The sequence below is a fragment of the Balaenoptera physalus genome (genome assembly GCF_965194825.1).
Source record: "Balaenoptera physalus genome assembly, chromosome: 18".
Classification (NCBI taxonomy): domain Eukaryota; kingdom Metazoa; phylum Chordata; class Mammalia; order Artiodactyla; family Balaenopteridae; genus Balaenoptera; species Balaenoptera physalus.
In genome coordinates, this window is record NC_138899.1 from 26490955 (window position 1) to 26515730 (window position 24776).

The window sequence follows — 24776 nt, forward strand, 5'->3', positions numbered from 1 at the left end:
CCAGCTTGCCAGCTGGTAACTGTCTCTGAAGTCCCATATATTTGCAAAAGCTTCCATAGCCCTTACTGTCACTCCCCACCCAGTCAACTCAGAAGGCCCTCCTTGTGTCCCCGGTGTCTCCGCTCACCCACAGCGGACAAAGCCTTTTAGAGGTATTCTTCAGCTTTGCTAATTTCTACACACCTTGATCTCACAGCATGTTGCTATGAAGGAAACATTGCAGGGGTAGAGGGAAAGGGAGAAAGAGACAGACAAGAAGGGCAGGGGGAGACAGGAAGAGAGAGGGAGGCAGACAGGGAGAGAGGAAAAGAGCAAAAGAAAAGGATGAGGAAAAAACTGACGTGAGTAGGAGGGAAAATTCCCTACCTACAGGATTGGAGAATGAATTATTTCTAGGAGTAATTAACCAGCTGTGGTTTCCTTTCCATCTCTCCCCAAAAAGCAAAAAAGGGTCATTTTACCTGATTTCTTTTTCCTTTTGCTAGCGGCTTCAAGCATTTAGAAAATCTTTCAACAACCATACCTTCCTGATAAAATAAGAGAACACTGCATACTGATCCTCATTAGATAGAAGAGGAAAAAGTGAGGAATGGGGAGGTCCAAAGCCTGGCTCAATGTCACAGGAAAGGCAGTTGCAAAATGAGGATAAGACCCAGGGTTCTTGACTCCAGCCCTTGACTTTATCCACAAAGTCAACACAAACAGTCTAGATGTGTTATCTCTCCCCCTTCTGTCTCAAAAGCTGAGTGACAAAGAGTGCTTAGTGTGATACTGAGTGTAAATGACAGCACAGGAAGTCCATTCTCAGGGCAAGCTGTGAGACCGGCAGCTGAACAGGAGGCCAGAAAGCAAGTCTGTACTGAGCACTTTCAGTCTACACCCACCATCTCACCCGCCCCTCCTGTGGCCAGAGTCCACAGGGCCACGGGGAGGAGTTGTGTGGCTGCGGGAGGGTACCAGAAGGTTCAAAGTCCACTTAGCTCATCAATTCCTGAGCATCTTTGAGGGAGACAAAAGGCTGTGCCTTAATAAGAAATGAGTCATGTACAGAACTGAGTATTTTACCTTATTTTAAATATAATATTTATATTCTGATTCACTTATGAATGATATTATACAATCATGTATGAACCCTACATATAAATACTGTGCAAATCCTCAAATTTTCTGACATGGTACTAACCTCAGGATTCAACTCTTTGAAACGTGTTAATACAGTTCTCCAGGAATTCCATCCAGTCACGTATCACATGTTCGAAGCTTAAATGCTGAAAGTAAAGAAATGTTACATCAAAACAGGTTCGGTATGAATATCAGCCATATATGGAAGAAACATTTACAGGGAAACCACACCCACTGCTAAATTCACACTCGTATCAGCCAAGACATCTGTATACATACAAAGTGTGTAAGTTTAATCATGTATCACAAAGATGGCTTTATTTGTGCTATTATAGCATGGTCATTTATTGCAAATATCAAGGAAAAGAAATGAAAAAAGAAAAGAAGCCTACAATGACCTAAGTCTACTACAAATTGAATTTCATTATTATCTTCCTGTAAACATACATTTCATTACAAGTGTTTTATTACAAATAATCTCTTCAACAAAATAAAGAAAAATAAGTATATTAAAGGACCAAATCCCAAAGTATAATTTATAATTTCTCATTTAATGCTAAATTATAATTGTTTTTTATTAAATAGTAGTAAAAATATCCCGTAAAATAGATGTTTTACATAATCTTAATATCTAATCCTAACATTATTGTTTAATTATATTTAAATTGATTGACATAGACCTAGTGCATTGAAATCTGACAGGTTCTCAAATACATTTCTTTTTTAATTCTAAATGTCCACAAGTTGTGAAAAGCTAATCTCTAAGGTACACACTGATAGATCATAAACACTTTCATTTGGAATGGATTTCTATTTGAAATATCAAGCATCTATAAAATAAAGATAAACAGTAATCATCACAGAAGGGAATTGTTTTATGTTAATCATTTATACTTATATTTATACTTATTATTGCTAAGGTCAGTCAGAGGTTGGCAGATTTTTCCAAAATCTGAAGGGCAAACGTATTCAAGGAGGGAAAGACACACACAAAGAAAACACAAAAACAGGCACAAAGAGAGACACAAAAAGACCAAAAACGCTCAAAATGTACTTTCTTAAAATAGCAGACTACTTCAGTTATGACATATGCACTAGCGTGGGGTTCCTAAATCAGCAGACTGAAGAAAAACTGCCTTGTCATCAGAACTCCAAAATATATGGATCCCACGAGAAACAGATATGTGGAGCTATAGGTCTAAATCCAAACTCTCTCTGTAGAAGAAAACAAATTTCAGCTGTATAATAAGTTGAGCGTCTTGACCAACACATTAGAAATTACCAAAGATATTCTAAGGACAAGATACTAAACTCATTTTCCTTTCAAAAGGGAGGAAAGCACAGATAAGGGACACTCAACGGCAGCAAACAGAATGCAAAAATGAAAAGCCAAAATAAAAAAAGACCGATGAAAGCATAACATTAAAAAGAGAAGTGTTTAGCTGTTAAATCATCCAAATTGCTTTGCCAAATTTTGACATGCTTGATTTCCTGTAGTAAAAATCTTTTTTTTTTGTCTTTGAAAAAAAAAAAAGGGGAGGAAAAATAACCAGCTGTTCCTTGTATAGTTCAGGAAACAAGTTTGATTTATTACTTGAAGGTTATTTTTGAATGAGCTGCTTGTGGCAGCCAGAGTGCAAGAAAAGTCACTGAGGCCTGTCCACTTGAAGGGCTCAAACTGTTTCCTGAACAGTCCTTCACTCCGCACCTCCGATGGCTATTATTGACAACGTGTGACTGGGGCCTTCCAGGATTTTAAAACAGCGGGGGTCCCGGCCAAACAATCAGCCTGTCAATTACCTTTTCCCCTGTTGTGAAAAAGGGGCCCAGGACAATGCAACTTCCCAGCGGGGAGTCGTGCAGCCCCCAGTCTGTAACCCACTCCTGCACGGTTCAGCATTCAAAGCCCAGTAAATGGTCAGTGCCTTCACTTTTGTCTGTGCGTGTCAGTTCCAACCAGCATTACTGCAAGGTAGATGTCTCCATGGAAGGATTCTTACGTTCTTGCAAGGGCAAAATTGACTCTGTACATTGTCATCTCTGGTCTTCTCGGACTTTTTTTTTTCTTTCCCTAAGATCCAAATGGACACAAAGAGCACTCCCCAGCCCCCCCTCTGTAGGCTTGTCCTCCGGGAGCGCCCAACCCTCTCTACCTAGACTGTTGCTTAAAAAACTTCCTGTGGGCATTGATGACTCCCTGTGACGACTGTCCGTCATCCCACCCCTTTGTCCGGCAGTCACTTCCATTCGAATTTGACTGACTGAGGAAGCCTGAGTTATTTGTAAAGAACAACAAGGCTTTTCATTCATAATTTTAGTAGGGGGACAGGGTGCTAATGACTGAGCTTGAATAACTCGGGAATGTGGTATTCAAGGCAGGAAGAAGCCCAACCGACTGCCAAACAGGGAAGGAGAGGATGTAGGTGAAAAGTGCCTGGGTAAAAAGCCAAACAATGGCGGGAGGATCACACATGTATACAAGTACAAATCGAGGTGTTCAAAGGTGAGACAATCAAAAAGGTGGAAGCAGGAAGGAGGGCAGGGAAAGTCTAACAGGATTTCATTAGCTTTGGGGTCAAGTTACATGACAGAGTTTACAGAATCCGAAACCCAGAGTGTCTACAGAGGAAGTGATCTTTTCTTCCACTGCTGATTCTCCTCCAAAAATTAGAAAAATAATTTAAAAAGAAAAAGTAAAACTGGTTTTCACTCTCTTTTAGTACCTTTCATATATTCAGACAGAGAGTTTGTTTTGCAGGGGTACTCAGCTTGGTAATCCAGTCTGGGTTCCAAAGAGCTTGCCTACTTTCAGGGTCTCTAGTCAATTTTCTGTGCATGCAGCATAAATACAGTGTATAATAATGTTATACACCTGCTGCTTCCAAGGAGGAGAAATTGTACAAATATCAATTTCTGGTTTAACTTAACTGTATAGCTAAGTATTATGAGTTTTCTTTTTCTTGCTAAAATAATACAATTGTGGTTTGGCTTTTTTAAATTAAGAAATTAAAAGTATCATATTAATTTTTAAAATTTATTTATTTATTTATTTTTGGCTGCGTGGGATCTTCGATGCTGCACACGGGCTTTCTCTAGTTGCGGCGAGCAGTGACTACTCTTCGTTGTGGTGTGCGTGCTTCTCACTGCAGTGGCTTCTCTTGTTGCGGAGCACAGGCTCTAGGCGCGCGGGCTTCAGTAGTTGTGGCGCGTGGACTCAGTAGTTGTGGCTTTCGGGCTCTAGAGCACGGGCTCAGTAGTTGTGGTGCACGGGCTTAGTTGCTCCGCGGCATGTGGGATCTTCCTGGACCAGGGCCCGAACCCATGTCCCCTGCATTGGCAGGCGGATTCTTAACCCCTGCACCACCAGGGAAGTCCCCAAAAGTATCATATTGAATTTTTAATGCATGATTTTATACATTAGATCATAGAAAATAATCCAAAACAACAGTGTTGCACATTTTAATCTAATGCAAAACGAAAGTAATTCTATAAGTGAAGAATGTTTCAGTCGTTATCAGAAAATGTTTACTATGTCTCTTTTGTTAAAGCAAGTCAAATAAAAGTTAAAGTGAAGAATAACAAATGCTGATTTACTTAGAGATCAGCAAAAATAAATTGTCAAGTAGTAGGACTCTAGCTCAGCCTCCACTGAGTCTATTAGGACAGGGGTCCCCAACCCCGGGGCCAGGACCCATACCGGTCCTCAGCCTGTTAGGAACCGTGCCGCACAGCAGGAGGTGAGCAGTGGGCAAGTGAGCGAAGCTTCATCTGCCGCTCCCCGTCGCTCCCCATCGCTTGCATTACTGCCTGAACCATCCGCTGCCCCCCGCCCCTCATCCGTGGAAAAATTGTCTTCCACGACACTGGTCTCTGGTGCCAAAAATGTTGGAGACTACTGTATTAGGACTAGCGGTCTGAGGGAGTTCTAGGGCTACTGAGGTCCAAGGTCAAAGTTCAGACTCTGGGCTGGATGCTTACTTAGCTCTAAGTTCCTAAGTCACAAACTGACCTAGCAAACGTTCTTGAAAACTGAGGCACTAACTACAATCTCTATGTGGTTAAAATCCATTATCTCATATCAGTCTGACAACCATCCTGCTCTGACCAATGAGGAAACTGAGGTGTGGAGACCCTCCAGTACTTTCCATCTGTTTCCACCTGAGTACACAACAAAGGCAAAGGATGCTGAACGCGCTCCTGGAGCATCCCAAAACTAACCTGAAGTAGACTTCAGGGGGATTTCATCATCATCATCATTTTGGGCTTGGGTTTTAAGAATGTACATGAATCTAAATAAAGTTAGGTGGACCAGGTTTATCTTGTGGCTTCCTATGCCCCTGCTATATCCCCGCAAATCCCTAGTTGCTTTTTCTTTTCCAGCTTTACTGAGGTACAGTTGGCAATTAAAAATGTAATATATTTAAAAGTGTACAGCATAATAATTTGATACACATATATACCATGAAATGATTTCCACAACCAAGTTAATTAACAATCTATCACCTCACATAGTTACTTTGTGTGTGTGCATGTGAGAATGCTTTAGGTCTACTCTCTTAGCAAATTGCAAGTATACAATACAGTATTATTAACTATAGCCACCATGCTGGACATCAAATCCTCAGAATCCTTATTCATTCTATAACTGAAAGTTTATACCCTTTGACCAACCTCTCCCCATTTCCACCAGCCTCTGGCGACCACCATTCTACTCTCTGTTTCTATGAGTTCAAATCCTTAAGATTTGAGAGCAGGATTAAATAATTTGCCCCAACACTTAGAACTAATGATTGATTGAGAGTTCAATCACACTCTGGTGATTCTTGATTCAAAACTTAGGCCCCAGGTCCATGAATGACAGATGGCCATGACTGGCCTGGTCCAAGCCCAGGCCATTTAAATCATGAAGTAAGTGTATGATGTTTTTCACCCCAGACCTCCCTGCCAGCTGTCTCAATCCTCTCTTGCGGTGATATTGTTAATAACTGGATCTCTGGGATACAAAAAAACAAAAACAAAAAACAAAATAAAACAAAACAAAGCCCCTTGATTTCAGCATTTGGTGATTTCTGTGTTGTAAATAAACTCACCATGACTGATTTTCAAACCTAATGTCACTAAATGTGGAGATGAGAAGAGATACCCATAATCAGCTCTTGCATGCAAGCGTGAGCCTGTTCTAGCATTTTCATCTACTAAACATGCTCTGTTTAGTGTCTACTGCATTTTCTATTCTTGTTCTCAGTGAGCTATGAATCTCTATTATGGTTTCATTATAATAATATAATGACTTTCATTTATAGAAGAGTTATTACAAGTCAGACTTCTTCTAAAACTCCACATGCATTATTCATTTAACCCTCATGATGATGCTTGGACATAGAAAATAATTTTATCCCCACTTTATGGGTGAAGAAACTAAGGCAGTGGGCGACTGAGAAATTTATATAAGGCCCCCTCTCAGACCAACCTAAAATGGACTCTATGTGAAGGATCTTGTCATCTAATTTTTAAAAAATCTCCCAAGTAATGCTAATGTATGGCCAGGGTTGAGAACCATTGATCTAGAAAATAAAGCAAGAACCCTTGCTATTTGAAAAAAAATACAACTTTCCAATTGAATGAGGTTAACTGTATGTTAGATCTTGGATAAGGCTCAATTCATAATTCTACTCGGCTGTGTAGACACGCATCGTACATTAAAAAACCTTTGTGGAGGGACTTCCCTGGTGGCGCAGTGGTTAAGAATCCACCTGCCAATGCAGGGGACACAGGTTTGAGCCCTGGTCTGGGAAGATGCCACATGCCGCGGAGCAACTAAGCCTGTGTGCCACAACTACTGAGCCTGCAAGCCACAACTGCTGAGCCGCACTCCACAACTGCTGAAGCCTGTGCGCCTAGAGCCCGTGCTCCACAACAAGAGAAGCCACCGCAATGAGAAGCCTGCTCACCGCAACTAGAGAAAGCCCGCGTGCAGCAACAAAGACCCAATGCAGCCAAAAATAAAAATAAGTTAATTAATTAATTAATTAAAAAAAACAAAACCTTTGTGGAGATCAAATTAGAATGTGGGTCATCTTTAGGACGTGATAGAGTTTTTCTAAAAAATATATTCTGAATAACCTAAATATCTCAATAAGTAGGGTAACAGGACCTTTGGTAAAATCTCTACTGTCTTACTGAAAGCATGTTAAATCCCTCCCAATCCTGGGTGATTTGATTTATAATGCCTGCTGAACTGTAATGCTAATGATTGCCACATGGAAGATGCCCTTTGCCTCTTAGGCACATGGGCCCAGGACGTTTGGTATTATCTTAGGTTTCAGGAGTATCATGATCCACTAATAACTTGAAAAGTAGTTTAAAAGGTAAGGAATAAAAAAAAGCAAATTATTTTAACAGTCGTGTAAAGTTCATGAGAAAAGGATGCCAAATAATGGGAAGAACATCATTTGTCTGTTGCCACAGACCCTGGCCCTGCCTGAGGTTGAAACTGTTCCTATGATGTCTTGAATATACTTATAGAATTCTTTAGGGAAATTCAAATATTTCAGCTTCTGTCTAGAGCTATCTTATCTGAATTCCATTATAAAGTTACAGTACTAGAGACATAAAGGTCTTTTGTACCCACACTCTAGGTATATATTCAGAGAGTTTTAGCTTCTTAATAAACCACTCAAAATGTTCTGCCAAAATGGGAGAATGCTAGACCTGTACACTGAGGCCCAAAGACAGCTAACAACTGGCCCACTGCCCTGCTCAGAGGCTGCCTCCTTTGGGATCCCTAACTCTGCTGAGCCAACAAACCCTCAAGCACCAATAGCAGCCAGTTGAAAACTGACTTAGTAGATGCCCTTGAATGGCTTTCCAGTATTTTCATGGCTATTTGTCTCACCTGCCATTTAGACTGTCAGCTCCTTGCAGTCAGAAACTAGCTAGTTCTCATCTCAAACCCTTGAGCAAAGTGATAGAACCAGTGGCTCCCAGGCCAAGGCCATGAAGAGAGGAATTCTGCCCCCAGAAGGCCACGCTATGTTGATATTCAATAAGAAAGAGTGGTTGACATGTGTTTCCCCAGAATGCTGGAGAATAGGATTAGTTATATAGTTCAAGACTCTTAAATATTATTATTCTGAGTCATCGCACATTCACCTTCACAGGATCATAATAACCTGAAGAATTTAGAACAATGGAACACCATAGCCTTCCAGCGTACAGCAAATACCTCTGCCACACACCATCTAATGTAAGTGAATGTGCATCTTCTTCCTAACGGGGGATAGAGCTTTAACACCATTTCAGACACAGGGCTCCATCCCCAAAATATACACTTAAAAATTCTGTGTTGGCAAGAGCCCAAATGTCAAAGCCACTCTCAAATAAGAAGGAACTCACATTTCTCAAGCCTCTAGATTTCCTGAACAAGTAATTCAATGAGGAGACATTCCAGTCAGAAACAACAACATCAGCTAAATAAGTCCCATCTTCCCTAAAGTTCTCTACCTACTTTGAGAAGGTCACATGAAAACAAAAATCAGTGTAAGGTTAAGGTTTCTTTGAAATACTATTAATAGTTGAATATAGCTAATAACAATCAAAACGTGTTCTAAATCTCTATTTTTATCCCTACATAAGCACAAACAAATAAGATACATAAATCAAATTGTGCTTACTATGTAATTTTAAAACTTTTTGAAAATATGGAGGCAAAACCATATTTAAATATTCATTTACCATATTCATTTACCAAATAAACTACCAAGCCCAATTTAGCTGAAATTATCACTGCTACTTATTGAGAGCTTCCCATATGCTAGCCTTCATAGATACTTCATATCATCCAATCCTAACAGCAACTCTTTTACAGTTGGGCACTAAGGTTAATTGCCTGACTCATTCATTCATTCATTCATCTTACTTTAAAATGTTTGAGTTACTTATATGTGCCAGAGCCTTCAGTGCTGGGGGTAAAATGGCAGGCAACACCCGACTCGGATTCCAGCCCTCATGGAGCTTAGAATACAGCGAAGGAGACAGTTAATAAATGATCACTCAATTATATGTATGTTTGCAGCAGAGAAGGTCAGGAGAGGAACAAGGGAGGTTTGACCTAGTCAAAGGGTCAGAAAAAGGTTTCCTGAGAAAAAGACAACAGAGATTTGAAAGATAAGTAGGAGTTAACACAGCAAAAGGCCAGAAAAGTGAAAGGGGAGATTGCATATACAGAGGTAATAGTCACAGCAGCAAGGCAGAAAGCAGGGGGTGTGCAGTAACAGGAGGCTAGGAAGGAAAAGGGGCTGGACTGTAGCACCAGGAAGTTGGGTTAAGGACTTGGATCTTTAACCCAGGAATAATGAAAAGGTGGGAGAGGGGGTTTGAGCATCAGGGCATCCCGATCAGATTGGCCCCAAATGACCTAGCCTGAACCTAACTCCAGATTTCTTAAACCCCCAACGTCTCTGGAACTTATTATGACATGTAACAGTTTAACCTTCAGTATCATTTTTTTTTAGGAATGACGGCTAAAAAAAAAAAATTGTTAGATCTAATTTTGCCCGTGCATGGTTTTAACATCTTTTAGGGTATAATGCAAGTATGTTGCTGTACTGTAAACAGGGTGTGAAGACTATTTCTCAAAATTGCAAGGGGACTTTCACATAGAACATGAAACGCGAAAATGGTTCACTCTTTGGTGGCTTTCTTGAAGCTATTTTAAAAATGCATTGTTGAAGGTTAGCAAAGTGCTAACTTCTTAATTTGAAACTACAGATTAGTACTTAATTTTAATTATTAATATACTTAGGCTTTTGCCAAATGCACTTTTTTAAGTAAAAAATTCATGAGTTTTCTTTTACCTATTCTTTAGCCCCCCATGATCAGCCTGTTTGTTAATTTCTTTAGTATATAGTTTGAGAGTAGATGTTCCCTACAGATTTTCTTCCAAGCACATACAATTTCCATAAAGATTTCTTCTTAAACTTTATAATATTTACTATTTCAGGGGTTAAAAATCATGGTCTGAACAAACTTATTTCAGTCACTTCCTAATAATTACACAAAACACAGTAGTAATTTCCAGGTTAACGGAATGACTCAAGTTCTGCCATTAAAAAATCCAAAAACTCTTTATTTGCTTTAAGAAAATTAAGGCAAGGGACTTCCCTGGTGGCTCAGTGGTTAAGAATCCGCCTGCCAATGCAGGGAACACAGGTTCGAGCCCTGGTCCAGGAAGATCCCACATGCCACGGAGCAACTAAGCCCGTGCGCCACAACTACTGAGCCTGCTCTCTAGAGCCCGTGAGCCACAACTACTGAGCCCGGTGACACAACTACTGAAGCCCACATGCCTAGAGTCTGTGCTCCACAACAAGAGAAGCCACCGCAGTGAGAAGCCCATGCACCAAAACGAAGAATAGCCCCTGCTCGCTGCAACTAGAGAAAGCCCACACGCAACAACGAAGACCCAACACAGTCGAAAATAAATAAATAAATTTATAAAAAAAAAGGATGAAAGAAAATTAAGGCAAAAAATATTTACTTATTTTAATTACATTCATTAATTTCATTCATTTATTGGAAAGCACTTATTGAGTGGATAACGTTTAGAGTGATTTTTTTTTTAAGAATAAGATGGTGAAGAACCTTTCTATTTCAGTTCCAGCCCACTAAGTCCAAGGCAGTCCTGACATAGACTCCCTCAGATCCTTGGAGCAGTTTAGCCTTTCGAAGAGTTACACCCAATACACAGTTTGTATAGAAAAGCTGGTTTATATAACACCACGATATTCTCAAATGATTCACAATTCACTGAAACTTCAAAATACTTCCTGTCCAAAGGAACAAGACAGGAAGAACAAATTGAATCTGCATGCACCCATATTCCATTTACCATATTGAACATTTTTAGACCTGACCTGTTCACTGAGATTATTAATTCAGGGCTGGCTGGCAGCCTGGATTTTATGGCATCCGGATTATCAGAATGGCTGTCGTGGAATCTGTTTGACTACATCTTCCTTAGAGAACAGGATGAACTTCCTGTGCCCTTTTGATCACGTGTCCACATAATGGGAAGTTTAAAACCCAAACTTCCTATTTATTCAGAGGCGAAAATCTTCCTACTGCTACTAAGCTTGGCCAGTAATATCCAAATACTCATTTCAATTTATGATTTTCACTGTAGCATTTGGGTTAAAAAGATTCCAAAGTAAAGGCATCAAATGTTAAAAACAAACAGAATAAAACTAATAAACCTAGGGCTATCTGGGGACAGGCAAAGCAACAGTGCTGTGGTCTCACTGATTAGACTTTCTCTGCACACATCAGTCCTACAAAGAAAGAATCTTGACTGTAAGGTCAAGGGATAAATATACTGGAAATATAATGAGAAAAATCATGTTGGACTGCAGAGAAATTTTGCCTTGTTACAGAAATTCAGTCCACTTCTGACTTTGCATAAATTGTAGTAATAAAGTGCATGGAGCCAGCAGGAAGACTGATTAACCAGTAGAAACCACCAGGTGGATTCAGGTTGAATATAAGATCTCTGAAAAAAGACCCGACCAACCAGAGACTCCAGTTTAAGATCAACTCATCAAACCACTTCTCTTACCCAGGGATAACTGCAGGTCTTTTCCCCAGTTTAGTTAAGGATAAAAGGACATCACCAAAGAAGGTCAGATGCAGAGATAAGCTGTCCCCAGTCCTCCTAGGGATGTAGATAAGAACTCAAGTGTTCTATTTTGAATTCCTATTGCAGCCACTCCCAGCTCCCTCCAAAAGGTAGCAGCTATAGAATTTGGAGATTCAAAGCAATTCAAAAAAGTAAAATGACTACAGTCCTGGCTGTCAAATCAAAAGGTCATTATTGCAAAGCCCTTTCTTTAACTTAGGAAGGTCCCTCCCGGAAGAGTCCATGCATAAATTGTTTACTAAGGCAATTGGGATCCTAAATTGTTACTCGTGGAAGCAGTATACGCTGTTGTATTCTGGGCCATCTTTAAATACGAATACATATATAAGTCACCTTGGTTATAAAACTAAAAAAAAAATAAAATAATATAACCAAATAATCAATATTCTTCTTTGTCTCAAAAACGCATCATATCACTGCAAGATATCTCTCTGCTTATCAAACCTGGGTCTGAACCCAGTAAGCCCAAGTGGTTTGGTCAATCTCACAAAGAAACTGGAACTAGAGTTGTTTAAAACTACATTCTCGCATTACTAAGACATAAATCAGAAGCTTAGATGATTACGTGCAACCTTGAAAATATCTGACTTAACTTGGCCAACAGACCTACTGGTAAACAGTAGGCCAACAGACTGGGGAAGGCAAAATTCACGTCAGTTTATACACTGCCTCATTTGAAAAAAACAAATTGAGGGTAATTATAGTTATAAAATGAAGTAAATCCAAAGAAATGAATACAGAAAATTAAATGAAGGCCGAGATGAGATCGCAAAAGTATGACAACACACAGTCCTGTTCAATGGCTCAGACTAAGCGGGCATGTTACCTGGTCCCTCCAGAGAACTTAGAGGTGAGTACTGGTGTAGAAGGCGTTTCCAAGGATTGGGCATTTTTCAACATCAGGGACAGGCACACGTGTTCAAACATCAGGGGTGCCTCTCTAGAACCCTCCACAGCACGTTTGAAAATGGGCTTCATTGTGAAGTTTTACATAACATCCTTTCAAAATTTTAAAGTATCTTCCAAAATTAACCCCAGTTATAATTTTGGCATGTAACATGAGAATCAATTTTGGGACACATGACAATAGCTGCACCAAACACTTCATTGTGTGTGCAATCACACGCATACCTAGAAGCATAATTCTTCTTTGGGGTGACAACTAAGTAAACTTTGGAGGCACAATATAGTGCTTTATACACCACTTCTGAAAAGTAGTAATAATAAATAATAAATTAAATAGTAAGGAGTAAATTAGAAAGACTCCAACAGATTCTCGTTTTTACCTTGTGCTTAAGTTATAGGTTAAATGTTTTCCCAGCTTGCAAACAGGAGGCTGATGGGGAAGAAGGAAGAGCTAGATTACATGGGATTCCTTCTAGCTCATGAAAGGTAAGTATAAATTCCTAGATTCTTCTCTATTGATTCAGTAAAAATGGAAGGTACTCTCAGCAGCCGGAGGCTTCTAATTTAAATTCCATTTTATACTTTGAACCAGAACAACGTGTTTTCACAGAGTTCCTGCAGCGCTGGGAGCACAGCCTGGGCACAAGTGTCTCCTAAGAAGCAGCCATAGGGTGCAGGGGTTTGAGGAAGCGAAGAGAAGGCGTTTCTTTCACCTGTTCTGCCGGAGACTTGGCCATATTCAGGCAGCGCGTTCCCACCAGCCTTGCACACCCTGGCTTTGGCCCCCAAGTCCGTCCCCTCGGTAAAAGCCGGGGTTCCTCTGCACCTGGTACCTCATCTCCGAGAAGAGGGTAGGGAAAGCCACCTGCTGTTGCACTTACATAATAAATGTCTTTTTATTCATTGTGAACCAGTCGGCCCAAGGTGCATTTTGGAAGGCACCTCCGCCTGCCTTCGTTGAGTCCCGGGAAAGAGAGCAGCCTCAGCCCCGCGCCGGGCGGGCGGGCGCCCCCTGGTGGCCCGACGGGCCGTGAGCGCAGCGGCGCTTGAGTTCACCCGGAGGCTGAAAGGACTCGGGCGTCGGGCGAGCGGCCAGAGCTGGGGGGGGGGGGGGCCCAGTCGTCCCGTGTCCTCAGGCCCGGGGACGCCGTGGAGCAGGCGGACGTAGCCCGGTCCACCCTCACCCGAGGGGTGGGGGGACGTAGGCCAGCGCCCGGAAATAACGCATGCCACTTCCCCTGCCACCTCTGGGTCCAAACCTCGGGCGAGGAGAGAGAGCCCTAGAGAAACATGGAGAAGGCAGGGCGAGAGCGCGGCGCGGCCGGGAACGGTCCGGGGACCTTCCAGGACGAGAGCTCGGGAGCAGGCAACGAGTGCCAGGGTAGCTGTGAACGGATGTGGGCTGGAGCCGGACCCGGGAAATCTAGCACCACGTTTTCCTAGCACTGTTTCAAGAACTCTAACCCCAGCACGGCGAGATCGCAGGTGCTCTTCGGGAGTTTTGACCGTACTTCTCTGTAAAGTAAAACCATTCTGTAAATCATTAGAATCCAATATTAGGAGTGTGTTGGGAGGGGTGTTACTTTCCCACCGGTGCTCCCACGTGCAAGCACGTTTCTTAGTAAATGAACGGCAGTTAGAGCCGTGCATATGTATGCATTTTCTATCTTTATATACGTATACATATTTTTTTAAAGTGGGAAAACACAGACCACCTTCAAAATGGACAATAGGATCTTCTTGGGAAAGGTTCTACGTGACAAGGAGAGTCGGAAATGAAGGGTGACTCTTTTGGTTAAGTGGAGGAGGACATCTGCAGTGAAACAGCGTGCCCCCTCCCATTTCAGAAGCCCGTGATGTCGCCCTTAGTAATCGTTTATGTGTGTATGCCTGCATTAACTAATTTTAAAAAGGCCTGTATTGTAGAGTTTCCTTCCGCTGTTGCGTCAAACAAAACAGTAAGAAAGATCTTCAGACAGCCTCCATCTGTAGGTGACTGCTCCTTTAAAAATAAAATCTAATATTAAACCGAAAAACTACACATCGACACAATCAAAAGCAAATCCCGGCAAGAGCAGAAGTCACTTGAAACTCGAATCTGCATTCCGTTCCTCTCGTACGCAGCTCCGAGGTGGGAGAGGCGGTTTGTGCTGGTGCCTGGTGTATAATCGGGTTAATCCAGTAGACAAAGAATAAACCAATAGCCCTCCCACCTCACTTCCCGCTCCCCTTCCCCTCCCCCTTCTTCTCTCCCCGTCGCCCCCTCGAGGGGGAACAGAAAAGGGGAGAGGTTGGCTTGCAATGGATTCCGAATGAAGTCTCAAAACCTGCAACTTGTTTTTAATGCTAACACTGCCTGGCCCGGATTAGTTTGAAATGTTCATTCCCTTTTCCTAGTGGCGGGGAGAAAGTTCCCTAAGCCAGCCGAGCTAAGGCTCGTCCTCATGGCCCCTGGGGAAAACTTAAGGTCAGTGTTTCCTTGAAACTAGATAAACTGACCCCGCCGTGCCCAGCCCGGCCCCGCGGGCACCCCGCGTGACGGCGCCCGGGCGGCAGGACCAGCCTAGGGACGCGCGGGGCGGCGCAGTTGCCCTTTTGAATGCCTCCTGCGGCTCGGAGCGCTGGCGGGCGCTGGAGTGTGAGTGAATGTAGCCCCGCGGAGCCAATGAGCTGGGACCGGATGCGATATATCCTCTGGGACAACAACTGCTCTGTTCCGCCTCGGATCCACATGACGCCATTTACTGCTGCCGCGGCCGCCGCAGAGCTCCCTGCCTCCTCCGGAAAGGCGAGGGCGCAAGCCAACGGCGAGCCCCCCCCGTCCGGGCCCCAGACCCTCCTCCTCCTCCTCCTCCTCCTCCTCCTCCTTCTCCTCCTCCTTCGCACCCACCGCCCCCGCCTCGGCCTCGCCGCCGCGCCTCCACAACGCCCAGTCTGCACCGCCGAGAGCTGCGCGCCGCAGCGCGAGCGGAGGAGAGGGGCCGGCGGAGCGCGCAGCGCCCAGGCCCCCGCGCCCGCCCGGCCCGCAGCCCTGCCGCCCCGCGCCCCCGCGCCGCCTCCGCTCGGACGCGGCCGCGGCCGCGCGACTTGGCCATCTGGCTTTAGGTTCTCTGTAAGGCCGTTTTCTTTTCTCATTCGCTCATCTGCCAAGAAAGGAGACTCGCCGTTGGCGCTTTGGCCTCCAGTTCATTGAGAAAAAAGAGGAAATACTCCGCGTGCGCTTTTAGAAAGGGGGTCGCCTCCAGCCCCGATCTCCAGAGTGTTCATCGCCTGGGGGCTTGGCTCCGGATTTTCCTCTCCTTTTCTCGTCCAGCCGATTGCTCGGAAGTTAGACTGAAGCAGAGTTTAGAAGCAAGAGGGGAAAAAGTTTGCATCGGGGCTGGATTTATTTGCACATCGCAGGAAGAAGAGAATCCAACGGAGAGGGGTTGGTGCAAAGCCGCGATCACGGTGAGGCGCGTTTGACTGGCTCTTCCCCTCCTGGCTCCGTGGCCGGCGCGTTGTGGGCAACATGGAGTAGGTGCAGCCGGACCGGGAGTGGGGTCCGTCTCTCCTCCGGCCTCCCTTTCTCTAACCCCGCAGGTTTTCCGTGGGGAACCCGGGAGCTGCCCGCGGGTCTGCCTCGCCTCGGGCTCGGTCTGCCTCGGCGGGGGCTGCAGTGCGCGCCGGGTGCAGTGTCCCCGACCCCACGCGCCCGCGCTCTGGGGGGTTGGGGTGGCGGACGGCTCGCGGCGAGTCGAGTCGCGGCGGTGCACTGGCCGCGAGTTGGGCGCTGAGAGCGGGAGAGGGAGGGAAAACACTTTGTGTTTTCCAGGTCGCCGTTGCAGGCGCTCGCATTGCTAACCTGTTCCTCTCCGGGGAAGGCACGTCCTGAGAGAGGCTGTCCCGAGGCAGGGGCGCCGGGGTTAGCGAGGGAGCGTGGGTCGCTCGCCTCGCGGGGGCAGCTAGACCTCGCGGGTGAAAAAAGGACAGGGTGCCGGGTGGAGGGAGCCCCCGCCTCTGCTCGGTGTGAACACAGGCGAGCACGGAGCCGGGTGGGAGCGTCGCCCTGCCTGGCGCCGCGTCTCTGCGGTTCGGAAGTGCAGCTTTCTCTTTTTTCCGTTCGCCTTGGTCGGCTTGGGTCATGCTTTTTTTTATTTTTAGAAGATTGGGCCGACCCAGCACAGGAAGAAGGTCATCAAGCGGTCGCGATCGTTTTCCATTACCTGAAAATAGGTGGCAAAAGAGGCTAGGGTTTGTTTTTTTTTTTCCCCCTTTTCCTTTGATGGGCTGATCCACTTTTTTGTTGCTGCTGCTGTTTCTTAATTCGGAATCTTGTGCGTTTTTACAAAGCAGTTTCTGTGTCGGTTTGCCCCACCCTTGCTTGTGCTGAAGTCCTTTCCCCCTAATCCTTAGTCTGATCACACACTGTTCTTAATGGGGGTTGCAAAGCGCTTTCAAAGCGGGGGGCGGGGGGGGCGAGGGAGCGGGGGAAGGAGGGGTGCTGCGAAGGAGGCCAGGGATAAGCAGAAATCACTCTAGTAAACCTCCTTCCCCGCAAAGATGCTAACTTTGCACTGCAAGCAAATCTGCGCGGAAAGTTTCCAGCTTAGGGATCTGGGTCTTGCACGCCCGGCGTGGGACCCTGGAAAATGTTCTTTCTTTTAAAAGCATTTTTTTATTTGATTTTAAGGAATATATACATGTATATAGATAGATATTTTTATTAATATATAGGCGTTTGCAGATTGCAGGCAATGCCCCTTCGGTCAGCGCAGGGTGGAGTCGCCCGGTGTGCATGGGTTAGACCTCGAAGTCCCGGCTCTATGTCTAAGGCAGGACTTTCTTCCTCGCGGCGTCGGGGCTGGAAACCAGTGCCCCGTGTTCGAGGGCCTTGGCCGGAACGTGCTGCGATGGGCGGTGTGACCTCCGCCTAAGGGTGGAGTGGCTCCCTCTTGGAGCTGGGAGGCAGTTCTCTGGGGTGGGGGAGATTCTATCTGGGAAGGAAGAGAGGGGGAAGCGCGCTCTAGCGTTTCAGGGCACGTCCCCTTCCGAGGCGCCCGCGCCCCCCGCCTGTCTGTCCGTCTCGGAATTGTGCGCAGGGGGGCCAGCTTGGCTTCTGGGCTGCGTCAGTCCTCCCGGAAAAAGGTCCCTCGGGGCTCGGACTGTGTGTCCCACCTGCTGGGGACGGTGTCGGTGCGCAGATAGAGCCGATAAACGGAGTGAAAGCAAAGAAAGAGCAGCGCGATCTCGTCTGCCTCTCTGTTGGAACTGAGATCCGGTCTCCAGCTCTGCCTTTTTCCCAATTGGAAGGCGTGTGTCACCTGCCTGTGTCTCTTTTCTAAAAAGCCAGACGGGATGAAAGTCCACTTTTGCGCGTTTTTAGTCATTGTAGACTTGATTGGCAAAGGGGGTGGTAGTTTTGAAATTTTACAGAGGTGGCAATTTAAGCGGTTACTTGTCAGGATGATAGATTTGAGATGTGACACTTGAATTTTTAAAACACTTCCTGTTACCGCCAGTTTATGTTCTCAATTATTAGGTTTTTGGAAATGGGCAAAGTAGTTAAGATTTTGGCAGAATTTAAAATGTTCTCCTAGGCTCTCAGGTTGTACAATATGTGATTCTCAAGTTGTTGGGAAGTTGAAAATAAGTTCCTGTCTTTTTGTTGCTCCTGGTGTAAGTTTGCTTTATTGTAGGATAAAGATTGGATTTGAATTGGTGTGTTTTTAATTCTATAACTTTGTGCTACTGTGTAGTTAATGATAATGCATGATTGTTGTATAAAAATGTATAACTATTCCTGGGGGGGGGGGATATTTACTTTTTTTGCATGTCAGGTTCATCCTATGGGGTTTTATAAAGTTACAGAATAGTTCAAGGTATTTGATGTAAAAGCAGACTTAAAGTAAGAACCAAGAATTTCTAGGCTGTATTTATTGATGTTTAAGGCAAAAATGACCATGATAAGTTTACACCTCTTTCAGAATCTGAAGAGGTATTCAACTTTTGAAAACGTCAGTATCAATGTTATATTCCAACACTACTTTCCCACAGTGTTTTACATGGAACCTGAACCTTGCAGATTTTATGCTTATTTGAGTAAGGAATTGTTACTTACGCGATTGAAACAAAGATCAGCTTGGTGTCACCGCACATCACAGGATTAAAGAATTGTTGATACACAGCCATAATTTTTACTTTTTGGTACAGGCGTGGATCAGATGGCTGTCCGAATACCCTCCACAGCAACTCCGCTTCAAAGCCTGTTTCTCTAGAGGAAGTGGGGAGTGAAGAGTTAACTCCAGGGGGTGGAGAGTGGGAAGTATCCTGGAGTGTAAACCGTCTCCTTCCTCTTGGTTTCCGCAGGAATTCAGATGTGTGCTAAGCCTGCTGGGGTGAGCACGCGTCCAAGACCTGATGGAGGCCAGAGCTCAGAGTGGCAGCGGATCGCAGCCCTTGCTGCAGGCACCCCGTGACGGTGGCAGGCAGCGTGGGGAGCCCGACCCCAGAGACGCCCTCGCCCAGCAGGTACACGTGCTGTCTCTGGATCAGATCAGAGCCATCCGAAACACCAATGAGTACACAGAGGGACCTACTGTGGTCCCCAGACCTGGGCTCAAGCCTGCACCTCGCCCCTCCGCTCAGCACAAACACGAGAGGCTCCACGGTCTGCCTGAGCACCGCCAGCCCCCCAGGCCCCAGCACTCACAGGCCCACGCTTCTTCTGCGAGGGCCACTCTGTCCAGGTCCATCAGCACAGTCAGCTCGGGGTCTCGCAGCAGTACTAGGACAAGTACCAGCAGCATTTCCTCTGAACAGAGGCTCTTGGGATCATCCTTCTCCTCGGGGCCTGTTGCTGATGGGATAATCCGGGTGCAGCCCAAATCAGAGCTCCAGCCAGGTGAGCTTAAGCCGCTGAGCAAGGAGGATTTGGGGCTGCACGCCTACAGGTGTGAGGACTGCGGCAAGTGCAAATGTAAGGAGTGCACCTACCCAAGGCCTCTGCCATCGGACTGGATCTGCCACGAGCAGTGCCTTTGCTCGGCCCAGAACGTGATCGACTACGGGACGTGCGTGTGCTGTGTGAAAGGCCTCTTCTATCACTGTTCCAATGATGACGAGGACAATTGTGCTGACAGCCCGTGTTCCTGCAGCCAGTCTCACTGTTGTGCACGGTGGTCGGCCATGGGCGTCATGTCCCTCTTTTTGCCTTGTTTATGGTGTTACCTTCCCGCCAAGGGTTGCCTTAAATTGTGCCAGGGGTGTTATGACCGGGTGAACAGGCCTGGATGCCGTTGTAAAAATTCAAACACAGTCTGCTGCAAAGTTCCCACTGTCCCACCCAGGAACTTTGAAAAACCAACATAGCATCGTTAATCAGGAATATTGCTGTGATAAGGATTGTTCCCTTTTTTTTTTTTTTTTTTAACACACACATATGCAACCAACTAAACAGTTAGAAATCTTGGCACTGTTGATAGAGGGTTGGGATATCCTTTGCTGTTTGCAGTGAAATGCTTTTTGTCCATGTGCCATTTTAACTGATACGCGTGTCAGAATTCAGCTAATGGAGCTCAGAGTATGTGATGCAGATCTTGGCAACCTACATGTTGCATAAGCTAAAGCAACAGACACTCCTAGGCAAAGTTTTTGTTTGTGAATAGTACTTGCAAAATTTGTAAATTAGCAAATGACTTTTTTTTTCCCCATTGTTTTCTCCAGAGATAATGTGCTATATTTTTGTATATACAATAATATTTGCAACTGTGAAAAACAAGTTGTGCCATACTATGTGGCACAGTCACAAAATATTATACTAATATGTTGTACATTCGGAAGAATGTGAATCAATCAGTATGTTTTTAGATTGTATTTTGCCTTACAGAAAGCCTTTATTGTAAGACTCTGATTTCCCTTTGGACTTCATGTATATTGTACAGTTACAGTAAAATTCTACCTTTATTTTCTAATTTTTTCAACATATTGTTTAGTGTAAAGAATATTTATTTGAAGTTTTATTATTTTATAAAGAAGAATATTTATTTTAAGAGGCATCTTACAAATTTTGCCCCTTTTATGAGGATGGGATAGTTGCTGCAAATGAGGGGTTACAGATGCATATGTTCAATATAAAATAGAAAATATATTAACGTTTGAAATTAAACTGAGCTGGATTGTCTTATTTTACCTTTTCTTTTGTTTTTTGAAGTGAAAAAGAAACCATTTTATGTCAAGGATAGCATTTCAGTGGAATTGTTTCACTTATCTATGAGATTATCTTATGGTTGCTGCTTTAAAGTAGAGTGGAGATTTGGTGATTTTCAGAGATAACTAGCCATCAGGAGAGAAATAGCTGAGCACCTGACTCACTTAATAGTATTAATCATATGAGGGCTCATTTTTGGCTCCTGTTGTTTTACTGATTTGCAGACTAGCCTTTGTTTTGCAGGTTTAAAAAAAAAAATGTCTTAACTTATTCATTCAGGAGACTTCCCTAAAAGATGAACCATTAGACTTTTTCTTTATATACAATATTGAGAATGAATGTCATAAGGCTAATTCAAGACCAGAGAAATGAGTTCATGTCAACAAATATTTATTGACTGTGCTCTGTGTGTCAGGCATGCAGTATACACAGATCAAAGCTTATAATTGAGGCAAAAATGTTTTCTTGACTTAGCAGATCATGGCTCTGTTTTTTCTAGTCTCTTTGGTTTTAGACTCTTAAGTTTATCACCATGATACCAAGTTCCTTATGTTAGAAAAGACATGGAAAACATAACTTGTTTTGGTTCAGGCACTGGGTATCATGAAATTTCATCCTGTATTGGCCTAATAATTCAAGCACAAGCAGGCCACCTTGAGTGGCCCTGTTGTATTTATTTAATCAAATTATCCAGAAAATTGTTAAATTTTACACTGAGAAAAGATGCAGTATGGCAAAAAAGTCAGTGTTTGCGGTTATCTTTTGGACGCAAACACACAGCAAGCTGCTAAAAGCCCATCTTGACAAATATTGGGTTTTCTTACTTGTAATAAGTCACTTGATTAATTAGTCACTTTATAGCTGATTTTTTTTTTTCCAAAAGCACAACCTTTTGCTGCCAAGAATCACCGGAAGTCTAGGAAATGATTTACCTGACATTATTGTTTAATCTCTCGTTTCCTGTTCTAAGGCTCCTTTTCTTAGGTTAAGAGGTCTTAGTACAGGCTGTCTTCTGTTTTGTTTTTTGAAATTGGCTTTCAAGAAACTATATAGCCTCCTAAACCAAGACATTGCTATAAGGACCTTCAGTTTCCTCTAAGCTTTCTCCAAAAAAAAAAAAAAAAAAAACACAAGGGTAAATTAATTTAGAAATTATTTACTCTTAAGTTTCAACTCTGGGATACTGAATGTTGCAATTCTAATACTCATATCTAACCATTATGGTCTAAGAGGAATTAGAATATTGAAAAAACAATAGGACAGGGTTTCTTATTCATCATATAGTTTTCAGGATTTGTAAAGCACAAAAATTTTGACTACCAGTTTCTGAATGTGTATCAGAAACTGCCATATGCACTGAGAAATTTTTTGGTATAGAAATTGTGAGTCCTTTTTTTTTTTTTTTAAACCACATGAGCAGCTTTCAAAGAGTTACATAGACAAATTGAATCAGATGCAATTGGGTGTTTATTGAAGATGTAGAATAAAGACCTCTTTCCATGGTTATGGAATCAATCTCTGATCATGTGGCCTAGGGATTTGCATTTTTAATCATTCCACTAGTGATTATGTACGGTTTGAGAACTACTGACCTAGATATTGCTTTCTAATTTAGCTTTTTTTTTTTAATGGAATCCATTGTAAAGCATAATTCACGAGTTTGAATGTAGAACATAGTGATAAACCAGCTGAATTTAGAAGAGGACTTGGTGTAAGTGTATATGAAGTCCCGATCAAAATTATTTAAAGATAAATAAGGAAAATTGGATTCCTCAAGAAGCTTCTAACTAACCTATTAAATGTTGAGTTTGTCTATAAACCAGTATAGAATTCATTTTCAGAATATAAAAAATGTTTCTATCTAAACAGATTGAAAACAGATGGTGCTCACTCTTCAGTGTGTTAAAGAGATTTTAAATGTTCCCGGTCATCTCACTGAGGTAAAGGAATAATCACCTCAAGTTCGTGAAAATTCTTATTATAAATACCAGTCGATAATGCAATGGCCATTATTTGAATATTGCGATAGATTAAAAGTATAATGATATAGTCAACATTAGTTGACCCCTTAGCACTTAGGGTCTCTTAACTATATATTTTTCTGGTTTCTTGCCTTTTTATTTTTTTAGAAACCTGTGCATTCTCTATATTGAGATTCATTTAAGGATGACAACTTGATTGCTGTTACTGAAAACAGTCATTTATGTGTGTTGAGGAGGAGACTTTAAGGCTCTGCCAGGTTTCTCCATGTTGGAGCATGCTCTGGGCATTGTCTGTGAAAGAAGAAAGCCAAAACCAAATACAGGAACTCTCAACCAAACTTTGCATGACTTCTTTCTCCAATACACCTTTGTCTCAAGGACTGATTGCCTCCAGGATATATAAGATAGTGATGATGTCAGATTAATGAGTTTGCTCTTTGCACAGTGCAGTGAGGTATTGGATAGACAGTTGATGGGTTTAATGCTTTTGAACGTATATGTCAGAACCTTCAAGGGTTTAATGGGTTTCGAGTTTCACTTGTAGTTATATCCAAATCTGGCCATTTGCCTTCCTCTCTTAAATGTGCAGAAGGACCAGGATGTACGTGCAAAAATCTCAACTTTGAAAATGGGTTAAACTGTGTAGATCAAAAACATTAAGTTTGTCATCTTGTGCACAATCTTTTACACTACTTTAGTAAAGAACAATAAAAATAGGCATTAACTAGTTACATCAATACTGTATCAGTATCCATTCTTTGGTTTTCAATATTCATTAAGACACAAGTTATGTTAATTTCTACTTTAATTAGGCCAGTTGCCTCATTTCTCTGCAAGATACCAAGGGTGGGTCTCCATTGATTGAAGACTAGAGCAGAATTTTAAAATCAGGCCTGTCTGATTTGGCTGAACTGACCATCAGAGTGAAACTTTACATCTGGAATATTTAACCACTGGTTTGGCCATTCATGGGAGGATAAAGCTGTCAGACTGTATCCTATAGTTGCATTTTATTTGGATATCATACCACCACCTTCCTTACATCATGAGAGACAACTATTTGAATAATGAGAGACAAAATGTGAATTCCACTAATGATAGTGCACCTCTGGTCAAAATTAAATTTAAGATATTCATTTAACTTGTAGTTGAAAAAAGAGAAATATATCTAGAATGTATGTTATATAGAATATAACACACATTATATTCTATAGAGAGAGAGAATGTAAAAATATATAGAAATAGAGCAAATAAGAAAAAAAGATTAGCACTTAAACCTTTACCAAATGTTTCACATTTTTATTTAAAACTGCATTTTGATTGACCTAAAGAATTTTTAAAAGCCAGTCTTACTTGGCAACTAATATTTTTTTAATAAACTATTAAAGGAGATTAGAACGAAGCCTGTTTGTTGCCTTGGCCTCTGGCTTGGCTAGATGGGGCATGTAAGGCTTCAGCATACCTTGAAGGAGTTAACTTCTCAAAACAGTTCTAGTGCACAGAGAAGACATTAAAAATTTGGCTTAATACAAGGACCACACTCCCCACCCCCGGAATGGAATTTGGGTCCCAAAAATTAGGCATTTCAATTGAACACATTTTTTTTGAATGCCTACTCCTTACCCATCACAGGGCCAGTGGCTGAAGTACAAAAGGAAAGGATTAGTGACTCTAATGCAAGCCAGGACTTTCCACAGCAAAGGCACAAGCAAGGTGCTATGAGAGACAGAAAATGGGTAAAGCACTGATGCGTTCACGGTGGGTTTGATCTCCAAGGCTTTGCAATGGTTACAGATATTTAAATAGGCACAGAGTTTTTTGCTGAGGCGGAGGCAACAGAATTCCCACTACTCATTAAATAAAACTGTGTTCACCATGCTTATAT

At 43.0% G+C, this 24776-nt stretch overlaps 2 protein-coding genes across 8 annotated transcripts in view; one reads left to right on the forward strand and one right to left on the reverse strand.

Moving 5' to 3' along the window:
* Positions 1-15856, reverse strand: part of LOC309647466 (uncharacterized protein) — a gene marked incomplete at its 5' end in the record, with an annotated part of 312977 nt that extends 297121 nt beyond the window's left edge. For 5 of the 7 annotated variants that reach the window (XR_014256055.1, XR_014256056.1, XR_014256057.1 and 2 more), the window contains 2 exons: positions 1184-1268; positions 13603-14859. Coding sequence is in view for 1 of the 7 variants with exons in the window: in XM_082434899.1 (XP_082291025.1) it covers positions 15164-15856 (693 nt within the window). Of the gene's footprint in view, positions 1-1183; positions 1269-13434 lie in introns of all 7 variants that reach the window. The other 2 variants (XR_014256060.1, XM_082434899.1) reach the window with 2 other exon arrangements.
* SPRY2 (sprouty RTK signaling antagonist 2) lies at positions 15459-20867 on the forward strand. The gene is made up of 2 exons (XM_082434898.1): positions 15459-16171; positions 19070-20867. The coding sequence occupies exon 2, from the start codon at positions 19121-19123 to the stop codon at positions 20069-20071; it is 951 nt and encodes a 316-aa protein (XP_082291024.1). The 5' UTR covers positions 15459-16171; positions 19070-19120; the 3' UTR covers positions 20072-20867.
* The last annotated feature ends 3909 nt before the right edge of the window (positions 20868-24776 follow it).